The following is a 16293-nucleotide window of genomic DNA, read 5'->3' on the forward strand; positions in this document are numbered from 1 at the left end:
ACACTCATGTTGCCCCCGTCTTTTTAACTATTATGCATGTATGATATCTACTTGTGTATACACACACAGTTATACATACATTGATACCCTGAGTTATGTATGCGTGTATGATTATTTGAAAGTTTGGGGAATACGTTTTTTTCCACTCGTAGGGTCTTCTCACCTGTATGAAATCTGTGTTTGGTTTGTGGGGAGAGGGACGCCTCCCCTCTTGGGGGCCTCTTCTGTTGACGTGTGTGATTGCTATGTACGGATAACGGGCCCCATCTAAACACGTATGCTTGTTAGACAGACAGACAGACAGACGAATAGTGCTGGGGATAATATAGTTATCATCTGCCCTCTCACCACCCCAGCTTGTTAGACAGACAGACAGACGAATAATGCTGGAGATAATATAGTTATCATCTGCCCTCACCACCACCCCACCGCCGCCTCATGAGCAATACTCATGACTGACCTTCCTCACCCTCATCCTAACAGAACACTGCCACTGTTGTCTAGGAGACGCCCTGTGCCTAGCTAGCACCGTGACCGTGACCGTCCATCAAGGTCAAATCCTAATCCTCCCTAACATAATAGTTTGATCCTACGTTACCCAGAACGACTGTTATTACCTAGTATTTTAGATTGGGACCTGCGAAGGAGATATGCGCACAAATTTTCTACTGTAACGAGCTTTTGTTGAGGAAACGTGATTGCATTGGACACTTGTTATCATGATTGATATATTATCTTATCACTATGCGAGAGTTTTTTTGTATTGTAGTTAAATAATTCACCCGTAAGTTTTCCATCATAGCTTAGAACATCACACTCATGAGCCTTATATACATTAGTGATTGTTAATGTGATCTTAGAATCACCATTGGAACTAAAACAAGGCATTAAAGGCTTTTCGAATGATGAGAATTATGATAGCTTGACGGATTGACGTACCGGTTATCGCCTTTGATGTGTGGCGAAAGCCTAATCACCCAACCAACGTCACGTGACAGCGTAATAGCTCCCAAAGTCTACCGTGTAAAGTATATTGGATAGATAGAAAGTAGATGGCAAATACCTGGTTTCGAGTGAGGCTGAACAATATTAAGTCATTTAAGTCCGTTAATGAAATAACTATTATATGATATGCTGTAACTACTCCTTTTATGTAGTGTATTGATAGTAAAGAAAAATTGACAGTAAGCGAGTTTTCCAAGTCAACCAAATTTTCACTTGAATTACACCTAAAATGATTTGGTTGTACAATTAAATATCTTGCTGATTTCGTGTGATACTAAGTAAGATAAGATAGTGCACTTTATCATCCAGAAATCTTAAATATGTATGTCACACGAGATGAGTTTAATGATAGATGGCACGTGGACAATGTTAAAGATTTGAATATAATTATATTAATTTTCATGATGGAGGTTAAAAGACTATTTTTGATGTGAATGAAAGACTTTTAACGCTAATACTGTGGGCAGAAAGTCTTTACATGGTTTATAAACCATCTATGGTGTGATGAACTTTGCAATTTTGAAATATGGTTTTCTACTTTTGATGCAGTTCAGATAGTGGTAAAGAATGCCTTGAGCCACTCCATAGTTTTACTTGTTTACAGTGACGCAGTGTGATATACCCTGGAATATTACGCTAGTTTTCTGTAGTTGCCGTTCCTGCATATCAGTTTAACGTTATTCATTATGATTTACATTTTACAGAGACACGAGTATTAGGGTTTACAGAAGTGTATCGTCGCGCCTTTTACATTGTGGATCTTCTGATTTTACGTTGTGCAACCTGCTGTACTCTGGTCCGGTTTTACTGTAATCCTTTGGGGTTCACATCTGCAGATTAATTTATTTTCATTATGGTTTATTCTGTTAACCTTGTGTTCCCTTACGTAGTGTGAGTTACACGAAGTCATTTGGTTTCATCCATCCGTGATGATAAAGTGGTGGAGTATGGCTTACATGTTTTATTTTGGTTGCAGGTGTGATTGAAAAGACAAAACGAAAACAGCAGAGTATCTGGAACTGGGCCTAGAAAACATTTGATTCAGAACTGGACCAAAATATGAATCTCAAGATCAACAAGAGGTTACTGGCCCTCAAAATCCATTATTTCTTCAAATATGGAGGTTTGGATATTTAATTTTAAGATACGTGGACATTATATATCGGAGTGAAAGATCTGTTTGTAAAGGTGTTTATTTGTAAGACATGACTGTGTGTATGGATGTAGCACATGAATTGTAACATATATATATATATATATATATATATATATATATATATATATATATATATATATATATTTCCAGCCACCCACTCCCACCCCTTTTAGTCACCTCCTACGACTTGCAGGGAATACGTGTAAGTATTGTCTCCCATAATCCTAGTGATGTGTATATATATATATATATATATATATATATATATATATATATATATATATATATATATATATATTGCGAATTTGAAATAAATCCAGATATCATGAACATATTCACCAGCCCTTACAGATGTATGTGTTATGTTTGCATAAATCTAGTGTTCATCTAGAATTATTGGTACATACTTTCAGGTATCCTTTAGTATTTCATTGTCTGATGCTATCACATGCAATTACTCTTGATACTGTTGATGATATATTTAAGATGTTAAACAGATTATGATATTATTGTGAGTTATGTTGTGGAATTTTTATAGGAATCAGTTGTCTGTCCATTTCACATTGGAGTTTATATGTCATGAATAGAATGTAAAGGTTTCTCTGAAACAAATATCATTAAAGTTATTTATGAATGGAAAGGTTTGTGAACAAAGGGAAAGCATCATGATACATGAATGTGATTTTTTCCACAGGGATTGCATTTTTCACCTTCCTGCCAGTGGTGGCACGACAAAAGGGCATCCCAGAGCTGGCCATTGGTCTCATGTGGACAGTCACTCCCCTCTTAAGTTGTGCCCTAAACCTATTGGCAAGTACAATAGCTGATGCCTTCAAGATTCATCATGCAGTGTTTCTGGCAGGGTTGATTGTGCTAAGTGCATCATTCATTGTAGTATTTCTCCTCCCTGATGTCTCGGATGTCCCAAATGCACATATAAAGACAGCGCTCTCAATCCAGTGTCATGATGAGGATATCTCTAGACTGGCTGTGTGTATGAATGAGTCATTTAGTGATGATATGTTCAGGATACCCTCATTTCAGGACTGTAATGGTAAATATACACACAATAATGTGTCAGAAGAAATGAGAACAATTATGAATTGCATGTTGAACTGTACTTTATTCCATTATGAAAATTCAGAGTTTCTTAATGTCAATGAAACTTATTATCTTCCTTCAAATATCAGTCTCAGTTTTAGTAATGAATCGTCTTCATATAGTGTTTGCGAAGATAACTGCTTGTCTATTACTGAGGCAGATAGTAAAGAGTCAGTGATGCATTTATATAATATCACATGTGGCCAGACATATTATGGTATCTGTACATGTGATTGTGGTTCTCAAGGTAGTGAAATGAAACACAACAAAATTCTTACTGACTTAATGAGAACACCAGAATTCTGGCTTATATTCATACTTTTAGTTTTGATATATGGAGGAAATGCTACAACAACCACCATGGCAGATACTGTGTGTTTCTCTCTACTGGGTGAAAATCGTCACAAATATGGACATCAGCGAATGTGGGGAAGCCTTGGTTGGGGTATGTTTGGGGTCATCAATGGTGCTCTGGTGGATCTCTACTCAGAGGGAGAAGCACAGACTAACTACACTCCAGCTTTAATTATATCCAGCATCCTTCTCACAATCAATCTACTAGTTGCTGTAAGGATGAAATTCGATGTGACAGACAAGGAGAAACTGAAAGCAGTGACTGTTCGTAATGCGATCTGTTCCCTCAAGATGATAATCCTTCTGGTATGAAACTGTTCTTATATTTATTGAATATAATTTGCATGTGTTGTTTTAAAGATATTTCTTTAAAGTACTTTGAGAAAAATAATTTCATGCAGTAATTCATTGATCAATAGTTTTCACTATAGGAAACACACACGCGAATGATGTGGTATACTGGGGTCGATGTGCTGTCAGTGGACTGAACCAGGGCATGTGAAGCATCTGGGATAAACCATGGAAAGGTCTGTGGGGCCTTGATGTTGATAGAGAGCTCATTCTGTGTAATGTACCAAAACCACAGCCCCCTTTCCACAAGCAGGACCCACAGAACTTTCTGTGGTTTCCTCCAGATGCAGCATATTCCCTGGGTTAGTCTTATGACTGCACATTGGTCACTTGTATGTCTTTGCTTTAATTGACTTAATCCTGTGTTTGCCTCTTATCCTCCTGCATGTACACACACACACAAACACACACACAGACACACACACACACACACACACACACACAGTAGATAAAGATGTAATCATAAATAGGAATGATTTTGTCAACATCATCTACTCTGTTTAACCCAAAGCACATTCTGTTCTCCAGGTAACAGTGGTGGTTGTAGGCATGAGTATGGGAGTGGTGTGGACTTTTCTTTTCATTGTTGCTGAAGATGTAGCTGTTGCATGGAATCCAGATTTTGCTCACCTGAAACTCTTAGAGGGTCTTATGGTGGGATCTACCTACTTTCTAGGGGAAGTGCCCTTCTTCTTTCTTTCATGTAAGAAGTATGATGGTGCAGTATATGTATCTATATACCTGTTTTAGATGGATGTTTTCATGAAATATACTGTAATATGAATGTTTTTATGTTATAAGAAAGTCTTTATTCTTTAAAACTTTTCCTTTTTTATAGTTTACATCATCGAGAAACTTGGCAGTATTCCTACCTTTGCATTGTCATTGACAATGCTTAGCCTTCGTTTTTTTTTGTACTCCATCATCACCAACCCATGGTTCTTCCTTCTAATTGACATGCTTCATGGAATATCTTTTGGAATATTGTACCCGAACATGATAAGTTATGGTAGCTCAGTTGCTCCTAAAGGTGCCCAAGCAATAGTGCAAGGAATTGTCAAGTCTCTCTTCATTGCTGGTAAGGTTAATGTGAACTACTACAAGTTTAGAAATGATTTAGCATATCAATATTAGGGCTGTTTTACTAGCTTTCAGGTGAAATGCACTAAAATTATCATGATATCTAATTACAGTGATTTCCTGTGAAATTCTCTTTGTAATGTGTTCACCATGATAAGTTCCATAGTTATGGATGTCTTATTTTACAGTAAATCAAGTCATTCAAATTCATGAATAGTGGTGATATAGATTAATTGCTCTTGTTACTGGTTGAAAATATACATTGAAATTTCATGGGTGTGTTTAATGCCAATCAGTCTGTTTTGTAGTACTGTGATAAATGAAATAGTGTACCTAAGTAATGTGTATTTGACTTTTTTTTTGGACCGCTTGCTACACACATTCTGAATTGTCACAAGCATCAGTGCTCATCGAGTGCTTACTCTAGAATAGTTTCAACTCTTTAACATTGAATCAGTCTGATGAATTGTGTGCAGGCATTTGATAAACCAAAGATGATTTTGCTAGCCTGTTTATTGAATCCCTTTAGCAGGCAACAGTTGGTTTATACACCTATTTTATGTCACACTTGATTTTTTCCATGAAATTTTGATGTCCTTGTTTTCTTAGAATTAATTATATATGTTTGGCTATTGTCTTCCAAGTATCATGATTTAAACTTTTAAGTTCATAATGTCTCTAACAGAATACAGGTCTCATGCTGAAATATTACATTTATGATACAATCATATTTGGTGTCATAGAATTATCGTTTAGTACCTCTTAAGAAATTGGTATTGATGAGTAAATACTGTCATTATTTTTAGGGCATTCTTTTAGTTTTATTAATGTGGGACAATTTTGATTTTTCATTATTCACCTCTACACTCACCCAATTTAGGTTCATCCATTGGTGGAATGTTGGGTGGCCTGTTGGTTGATGCTGTGGGAGGTTCAATGGCTTTCTTTTATGTGGGTGTCTTTGATGGTGCCTTCACCCTTTTCTTCATCATTGCTCATTACTTCATCAAGAGAACAGATTCAAGAGATTCCCAAGGTAATAATAAGAAATATGTTTTGTTTGTTTTTCATGTACTATGTATGTATTAAGATTGACTTTGATCTCTTTAGTTGGCTGTAGATGAATGAATAACTGCATGGATGGCAGCAGTCAGTTGACTGAATCATTTTTATGCTTGAGGTTTAAGTTGCCACCACATAGGGTCAGCACCTTACAGGACCCTGACACCATTTCCTGGTGGCGGTAGAGTGGTGAACCATGCAGGTTGTGCAAATGGCTTTTTGACATCTGTGAACTGCAGTTTTGTATTATGGTAAAAAGAAATATTGTGGAATCCTTTCTTTTAGTTGTAGTTCTTTTCTGTGGTGAGAAACATACTGAAGCTTATGTGGTATTTTATCATGCACTTGAATTCGACATCACTCTTCAGAGGGGGTTATTTCTTGTTTCTCTTTTGTGTTTTACTCCTTTCCCATCATTTTCTGTCCTTTCTTACAACCATATTTTTACTTCATTTCTGCTGCAAGCAAATATTGAACTGCTTTACATTTGTGACAGCTGGACATACTTGCAAAGTTCTTCAGATATTCTGAAGTTGTTGCTGAGACAGTAACACTTAAAAAGTTGGATAGACATAATGTGAAGTGTATGGTGAAAAAACTGGAGGAAGCATATATGAATTACCTTTAAAGATAGAGCATTGAAATACTCTGCAAAGTGGTTATAACACATTTTGCTCCTATAAAACAAAACTATCCGTTTGTTCTTTCTGAATCCAATTTACCATCTCACTATCTAGCAGGGTGACTAGTGTTGTATCTTCTGTGCATTCTCATCCTTGTACAGTTCCGAGAAGTCCGTTATAACACCCTTTTCATATCAAAATTCTGTGTATATCTTCATAATTTATTGACGAATTTGAATATGTTGTCTTGGAATTGACTGTTTTAACTAATCTGTTAATTTGACATTTACAGAAGACCAAGAAGATGTTGCTCCAGAGGAAGATCATATTACTTAGAGTGGTTTTGGCCCAGTTCTTCACAAATGTGATGATGAGAAACAAAGGAGCTTATATTATTATGCTGATTTACCTGAGGGTGGCCATGCTGGTGACTCAAAATAGATTTTGTCTTAACTTAGAATATCATGATGGTAGATCTCACTGTACATTGCTACTATTGTGTGCTCGATATGTATTACCTTTTATTAAGCTTTGCCATAAAGGAAATTTAAAAGGTGCTCGATGCACTTTGCTTCAGCAGAGCTAAAAGGTCATATATTGGACCTATCCAGGGAGGCTTCCATCCTTCCCAGAAGTCAACCTTGGCCAATTAAAAGGTAATTGCATCAAAACATGCTCAATATGTTGGCAGAGAGATGGAAGATGTGTAAGGTTACATGCTGGTAGCTCTCATACTGTCAGGTACATGACTTGAAAAAAGAAGGGGCTGTGCACCGTTTAGTTAGACTAGTTAGAGGAGTATCTTTTGAAGATGTTGTTATGGATGAAGAAATAATTACAAATTATCAAGGGTTATACAGGAATATTATGATGAAAGCAGAGATCTGTTGATTTGAATGTTTATGTAATTATTTTCCTCATAGTTTTGATTACCCAAGTTAATACCCTTATCAGAAGGTCTATAATTTTTTCCAAAGTTTGAATAACTAGTTATTCTTTTAAAGAGGAAATTAAATGAAATGCATATGACGGGTAGATGTGTTTCAAAATTCCTTAATGAAAATGCCTCCAGTCCATCAATGATCATATTTTCCTAGGAAAACTACACCCCTTTCTGATTGTACTAAAGAGCAAAGAAATAGCATAATCTCTGCTTTTACAATCAAAAGTTGTTTTGTACAATCATAAAAAGATACATGATAGAAAGATTTTTCTTATTGTTTATCTTATATGGGCTAGAAAACAATTATTGGTCATGGTTTAATATGAGAATGACTGTGTTTAGTAAGGGTTACTGAAAATGTCAGTGAATTATAGCTAGCTCCTAAACTGTGCCTCTCTATCTGCTCTTCATTCATCATTAACTCTATTCCCTATTCTGTCGGGTGAGTCACGTAAGCATCACTTGTTCATACCCTCTAGAACTGCATCTTACTGTATGACAGTACTCTGTCTAGCAAAAGTCTGCCATCCAGCCTTTTGATTATGCCCTCAACTCAGCTAGATGTATTATAATACTGTATCTGTTTTAAGAGACCAAGTTTCCTTTCAAGTCTCTTGTTTGGTTAATCTGCTTGCATCTTCACAAGAGAATCTCAGAATCTGTATCTACTGAAATTCAGGTAAATACTGTTAGTGCCACCCTAGTAATGGGGAGTAAAGATTAATGAATTTTCAAGTTTTTATCGTTAAATTATAGAAAAATGAGAGGTGTTTACCTACCCATTGTCCTTGGAAATGTAGGTACTCATAATTATTCTTTCTTTGAGAGTGTTGTGCAGTGTATGTTTTAAAATCAATATGATATAGAACTGCAGGACCATAAATTTTGATAAGTTGTCTTGAACTCACCAGAGAATGTTGTAGTGTGTACTTTGAAACCTTGGTGGTATTGTAGAACTCAGGAAGTTCCCCTCAAGACTTACTGTGAAGCTGTGGATATTCCCCAGTATGTAAACTTGGTATGGTAAATCTAGGAAATACATTTATTTGCACTGCATTGGGAATTTCAGTCTTGTACAATCATTTATGAGAGAGCTAACTTGGTGTGGTTTAGTATAGATCACATGAATCTGCATATGGATATTAAAATATTCTGGAATTATGCATGTAAATTGTCTGTCTGGTGATGTTATCATTCCGTCTTCACCATTTTCTTTTGGTTAATTAAGTTTACAAGACTTACAGGGAGTTGCTTGCAAACTGCCCATGCCTGATTCCAGTTGCCTCTCCAGGAGAGACTGTTTTTTTACCTAGAAGTAAGATATGAGATTGTTTTTTACCCAGAAGTAAGATACTAGTTGCTAATCCAATAATTTCAGTCATATCTTCTAATACAAAGGATTTTAAAGATAATGAAATTAACGCTGTTTTCCAAAAACCCAATGTAATTAAATTAAGAATAGATACTGAGAAGTTGAAGCTGTCTTGTAAAATTATTTTCATGCAGTTGGAAGGATATTTTAATCATATGTTATATATTGCAGTATGTAACTTAGGATGTGTAGTATGTTCAGTTGTACTGTATTTGAGTGACAGATTATGAATTAACATTTTCTCTGTTACCAATTCTAGTCAGTTTATATGTTTTATAATAGGGTGTTTTAAAGCTGATGTATTGAGTAGTATGCATCATTTTTTTTATTTTTTTTTTTTACATTGTTGAAGCATGAGCGGTTCACTGAATTTCATGAATACTGTACAGATGAATACTGTATTGTATCAGTCCAAAATATAATAGAATCAGTCCTGACTGATGAACAAAACTTATTATTATATATTATTAGATCAGATTTTTGATAAGTAATTTGTATGAGTAGACATTTGAAAGTGTTATAGGGGATTGTTCTTATACCTGACACTTAACATGCAAGATGATTTTAGAAAAATTTGTTTGACTTGATCCTCAGCTTGCATTATGCCAGTTTGCTATGCATGAATTATGTGTCACCCAGCACTTTTACTGTGTATATTCTAATGCAAAAGTGAGTTTAATTGAAGACTCGGGTAGTGCACATTTTTGGACAAATAATACTGTTACTGTGGTCACAAACACATGCCATTTTGATTTGTGACATGTCACAGTAATCCTCAAGAGAGGTATGTATGTAAATACAGAGTTAACACCTGATGCTAACTCTGTAGATGGTCTGTGGTACCTGACAGTGATGGTGAGAATGCCTTTAAACCTGACTTTGGGTAGCTTGTACTGTATATATATAATTTGATGTGAATTTTCTCATACCTTACAGTGGTGTTTAATATAGTTTGTGATCTTTGACATGGTGACTGTCCCCTTTGACTGTTGGTGAGGATGATATGTGATATCTGATATGGATGCTTTGAATGGTATCAGACCTGACACAGATGGTGTGGATGACCTGATTTGTGCTAATTTTGGTAACTTACAATAATTGACAACTCAGTTGTGCATAGTCTGATATTTATTCTTTGGATGATTTTTGACACCTGGCACAGATGCTGTGAATGGTTTGTAATCTATGACAAGCATTATAAGGGGTCTTATAACATTAAAGATGTGGCTGTTGTGTTACATGTGAAGAGATATGAAGTGAATGGTGCCAGATGGTATTTAGACATAAGATCGGGAAATCTGTGATGTCTGACAGTAGTGTTGTGTTTTGTTTGTCTCACCAAACATTGGTAGACTGATGTCTGATGACCTATTGATGGTGTGCAATACCTGTCATTAGTTTAGATATTGTGACACATGATGTAGGTAATGCAGATGGTTTAAAACTGACACATATGGTCTGACAGTGGATGCTTTATGAAACTTAGTAATGATATTGTAGTTATTGACATGTGGCTATGATAGCTTTGTCTCTTGAATCAGATGGTTTAGATCTCTTACACTGATGGATTGTGTACTTTAACAAAACTGATGTTTTGGATAATGTATGTCACATGGCTGATGCTTTGGATACTGTATGACACATGACATTCTTTTGTTACTCTTACACTTGTGATAGACACTCTGGATACTTTATAACACCTTTAGTACTAGGGTTAATCCTATAGTAATGTGCTGGATTCGTTATACACCTGATACTGCTGCTGTGCCTGGTCTAATGGCGATAATTTGTATTGTTTTTGACAGTTAATGATTGATGTTGCTAATCATGGTAGTTTAAGACACTTCAAAATATTGCTTTGGGTGGGCTGATGCTAATGCAGTGATTTATCCGATACCTGATGCCCAGGTCATTTTTTTTTGCCAAAGGATTCTTGTGGGATACGTTGTCAGTATTAGTAGATTTTTCATTAATTACCTGACAGTTGTGAAATTTTGATATACCTGATATACATTTTGATATACCTGATATACATGATGTAATATGAGATTATATCCCTGGGGATAGAGGAGAAAGAATACTTTCCATGTATTGCTTGCGTGTTGTAGAAGATGACTTAAAAGGGGTGGGAGCAGGGAGCTGGAAATCCTCCCTTCTAGTTTTTACTTTTCTGAAAGAAGGAACAGAGAAGGAGGCAGTTGATTTTTTTCTCTAAGGCGTATTCCTCTGTTCTTGATGCTACCTCGATGATGTTGGAATGGCAAATATATATATATATATATATATATATATATATATATATATATATATATATATATATATATATATATATATATGGTATTAAAGTATAACCATATTTGTATATGAAAAAAAAAGTGTATCAAAATCTTTATAAATATTTCTTTTCCCTTGTTGCAATAAATTGCTTCAAAATGTAGTAAAGAACATAATTTGCTGACTTACATTAAGAAGGAAATATCGTGAGATTTATGATCAAATATAGATTCTTCATAGGGCATAATAGCATGGAGACTCTTTGGACTGTGGATGGAAGTTATTGTTCACAAGGAGAAAATCGACTTTCAGTGTAAGTTCAACCAAGATAATGCTGACCGAAAAAGTATTATAAAATGAATAAACTGAAATTAATTTACAAATTTTCATGGAGAGGTAAATAGAAGCAGAGCATTAACAAGGAACAAATGTCTTTAACTTGGGAAGGTTGATATGTTCAGGGATGTAAAGACATCAAGTATACTTTGACCTGAGGTAGAATGAAATAGTGCCAGTATTTTGGAGTTTGAGCTTCACTGTGAAAAGGGAGCAAAATAAACTATAAGAGGTGTTATGTAGAGGTAACAAATTACCTTGAGTAATTTGGTAGAAGCATAAGTGTGAAGGTGTGAATGTTCCCCTAAAAAAGTTTGTGATTAGGAGTGTAAGGGAGATAATATCTATAGACTTTGGGAAGGTCAATGGAACAAGAGATTAAAAAGGAACTGTTAAGAGGTTTGATAAAGAAAGCATGTATTCTGCTGAATAAGCAAACGAATTCTTCAAAACCATTTAGTGTGTGATGAAGTTTTATTACAGTTATATAACTAATATTTGATACAAAAAATTTATTCGAAAATGTGTGAAGACTAAAGAGGTGGTAAAATCATTGTACATGTTTTTAGAGGAATGATCCTTAGCATAGTAGGCAGAGTTTATGGTTGGACTTTTGTCGTATTTATGTTTTCTGAAATTTAGTGAAAAACAAGATGGATTTACGGAGAGAAGACCAATTTGGAAATCAAAATTTTCATAATAGCAAACTTCAAGAAGGTATTGTGATTTTTTAAAAGAAAAAAATATTAGTAGCATTCATGGATTTAGAACATAAATGTATTTTATAAACACGAAAGCACTTTGGAAACTGTTGACGCTGCGTTGTGCGTAGATTTCTGAATGCTGCCAAGAACTATTGCTAATAAACTGTTCCCTATGTGGGAGGAAGTGGTCACATGAGTGTGAAGTTTTATGTAAAATGGGGAATGCGTTGAGTTTGTGCATCATCTGTGTGGTTGATTGCTTTGCATTATGTGAGGTGAGTAGCGAGAACTGGTATCCTACAGTCTTGTTATTCTACTTAGCTTTAGTAAAACTCAATTAAAACCAACACAGTTGTGTATGCAGATGATGCTGCACTTTGAACTCAATTACAGGAGTTGCTTAGAATGGTAGGTCGATTTGGTGACGTGAGTTGGAGAATCTAATTAGAAAATGAATACACGAGATGTACTTTTGGAAAAGGGCATTCACATTGCAATGTCAGTTTCGTTGTAGAACAATTAAAAGCTACAATAAAAATTTTATTTTTGAGCGATAATGAAGTAAAAGGATATATATATATATATATATATATATATATATATATATATATATATATATATATATATATATATGCGTTTCTGTACTGCAAAATGACCCTGGTGGTAAAGTAGACCAGTCCAGAGGAGAGATATGTGAACACAGCATTGTTCTCATTTCTTTGTTTTCCCGTAATTCAACCATCCATTAAACACAAGCAAGAATTAATAACATGAAGGTAGTCAGGACAAGTAGAGAAGCACCTCTGGCCTATAAAATATATATACAGTTTGTAATTTCAGTAGTTATACCTAATGATAATCATGATTTAGATGGTTGAAGGCATCTTACATGGCAGTTGTAACTGTGTAACTACGCTAGTGACCTTGACGACTACCTACCCCACCCTACCATAGTGTTTAGAGGACTGCTGAGAGTAAACAGGGTAACCTTGTACACAAAGTGGTATATTTATGCAGTGACGTGTTTCTTGAATGCTAATTACATTTAGGATTTTAAGTATATAGCTAAACGTTTGCCACATACACTACACTGTTGACTCATTCGTCCTTGTTTAATTAAACCAGTCTGCTTCCCTTATCTGGGATTTTTTTCACATGATATGACAGTGCTTAATCAACTGGCATATTTTTTCCCCATTTGCTACGATTTTACATATTTCAAGAGAATTTTTAGACCTTACAACCACTAAAATTCTCTTGTTTTTACAAAGACAACAAAATTCTTAATTCCCCATCTTTCTATCAGCCATCAGCCATACTATTACACTCAGGTTAGGTATTTCCACACATATTTATGAGGGAGGAATGACTGACGTAACTTTAATCTCCCAAGTTATTACAAGTGCGTCTAGACGACCATATCGTTCAGGACAATACAGATACCTTCTCATAACTGGCTCGAAAGCTCTTAAACTAATCTCTCTCACTTGTTCATATACAGCCATGTGTCGTAGATTTTCATAATCTTTAGAAAGATTATGTAAGTATCCGGGCGGCAGTGTTGACACGTCGGCTGGGCCGTCTGGTTGGCTTGGTAACACTGTTGTTAAGGAACATAAAGAAAATTATTTGTCGATAAAACTTCTTTTATTACTGTCATTCTATTTTCTTTATTTCTCTACTTGATCATTGTAACCGTATTTATACCATTGGTTTTTTTTCTGATTCACAGAAAAATAGTGTTATTATTCTCATTCGTATCTTCGTCACTCTTTACTTATTTTACAACAGGTTTAGATATTCTTTCATATTTTTTGCCATTGTTACAATTACTTATATTGTTCCTGTTTATATCATTATCTGCGACAGTTGTTTAAACCAACAAATCCATGTCGAATATTCATTAGTTTACCACATGATCTCAAAGCAACACAGTTTTCCAACCCACGTCTATAATCATCCCATTACTGTAAGTTAATCCGTTTATTTTACCATTCCCCACCCTTCTACACCTCGAAGCAGACCTAACCACTTGCTAAAACACCATATTATTCTCGACATCATGGTTTCGTTTCGTTCTCTACCATCGTCAGGGCTTAAGTGGCTTGCAAAGTTATTCGGGAAATACGCTCTTTGACTCCCTGATGCTTAGTGCACGTGATGGGAATATATATTGAGGGAGATAAAGGATATACACCTTGCAAAGCTGATGTGGATCAAAACATTGCCACAGATGTTGTCTTATCGTCAGGATTTCCATGTAGGCTAGACACAGTGTCATCTTCAATGTCAAGAGATTATTTCCGTAGACAACCTTTCAGGCTTTTTATATCCTCAGGATGTGGGTCCGTTGACTTAAAGCCTTGACTTATATTCCCAAATACTTCATTGACCCACACAGTTCCTATGTATGATGTTATTATGCAAAACATTGTTTTTTTAATTATGGTTAGTGACAAGCATGCAACCAAAGGTTTTCTTCTTAAATTCACCTGATAAATTCAGCAATCATGGTCGAAAATCCTTGCTGCAACCTCCGGTCCTTTAGGAAAGATGTGCTGGTATAGATATCCCTCGCCATCATATCAAATCTACTTCAGTGAGCCAAATACTAAAGACAAGGGGGGATTTTCCAAGGTGTGGGTGTTGGCTGGGTGGCAGTCAGTGTTGCTATATGTAGCGTACGTGTGTGGTAGCCATCACCTCATTGTCTTCAAAGTCAAGCCATCACGTGTGATGAGGTTTTTGGTACCTAGTACCTCCATTTCTGTATTTCTTTCTATCATATTCTTAGTTTATGTCATATATATATTCAATCTGTGATGTTTTCAAATTGGAGATGCCTTTTTTTGTGATACACATATTGTATTGTCTCCTAGACTACAGCTGTTATCAAACAAAAACGTTTATCAGCACAGGTATTATAATCAATTAATGAATTAACCACACGACCCCTTGCACGGGGCTCCTGCATGTTCAAGGCTACGCAGGAAATGATGGACGCCTTTCGAAGTGAGAAATCAGTGTGCGAGATTGTTTGTATTTACCTCCACTGACGATGATATAGTCTCGTCGAGGCTGACTTTCCTCTTGCATTATAACCTCATGCCGGAGGAGTCCGGTAACATCCATATATATATATATATATATATATATATATATATATATATATATATATATATATATATATATATATATATATATATATATATGAGTGTATGTACGTATTTATTTCAACAACAAACTGTTAGCTTAGGTTAAAAGTAAAAATTTGCTGGGTACGTTGCCATATACCCCCTTGCCCGTAGTTGACATCGACATAGCAGCGACGTAGCAAAGTTCCTGCCACAGCACCAACATAAGGACACAGGGCCCGACCACTGCAGGTAAACGAGTGCCCAGGACCTCGACCACCGCAGGTGCACGAGGTTTCAGGGGCCCGACCCCATCGTGGCGAGAACCATGTCGCCCGTCTCGCCATACACTGACGGCAGGACACACTTCAGAAACTCTGCACCGGCACCACATCGTACACTGTCCTTGCCATAAATCATATTTTGTTCTTCGTCAATTTAGGGCATAAACGACTATCTGTAAGACGCTAATCATGCTACATTATTTCTTATAACAACACTAATCATTCTGTCTCGTGTGGAGTACACTGTGAAACGTTAATATAGCTAAAATAATTACTTTCTTATACATTTCGTGAAACGTGTTCCCACGCGGCCAAGCCAACAGGCATTGCGACGTACCCTTTGTTTTTTTGGGTTCCATTTTGTACGTTTCTCGGCTGCCTATAGATGATCCTCATTTCCTAACACATTCTGAGATTTATGATGTATGAGATTCTACGCTTTTGAGGGGAAAAAGAGATGAGCAACGAAATGGGGGTTCTTGGCCGCCACACACACATACACACACCATCCGCA

General features: G+C 35.9%; 1 protein-coding gene across 4 annotated transcripts in view; it reads left to right on the plus strand.

Annotated features, from left to right (window-relative positions):
* The window catches only part of LOC139746312 (major facilitator superfamily domain-containing protein 6-B-like), a 19754-nt gene extending 10134 nt beyond the window's left edge, over positions 1-9620 (plus strand). For 3 of the 4 annotated variants that reach the window (XM_071657437.1, XM_071657439.1, XM_071657436.1), the window contains exons 2-7: positions 1982-2128; positions 2856-3922; positions 4496-4670; positions 4806-5045; positions 5928-6083; positions 7025-9620. In XM_071657437.1, coding sequence (XP_071513538.1) covers positions 2065-2128; positions 2856-3922; positions 4496-4670; positions 4806-5045; positions 5928-6083; positions 7025-7068 — 1746 coding nt within the window. In that variant the 5' untranslated portion in view covers positions 1982-2064 and the 3' untranslated portion in view covers positions 7069-9620. Of the gene's footprint in view, positions 1-1393; positions 1802-1981; positions 2129-2855; positions 3923-4495; positions 4671-4805; positions 5046-5927; positions 6084-7024 lie in introns of those variants that run through there. The other variant, XM_071657438.1, reaches the window with a different exon arrangement.
* The last annotated feature ends 6673 nt before the right edge of the window (positions 9621-16293 follow it).

Source organism: Panulirus ornatus, chromosome 64 (assembly GCF_036320965.1).
Source record: "Panulirus ornatus isolate Po-2019 chromosome 64, ASM3632096v1, whole genome shotgun sequence".
Lineage (NCBI taxonomy): Eukaryota > Metazoa > Arthropoda > Malacostraca > Decapoda > Palinuridae > Panulirus > Panulirus ornatus.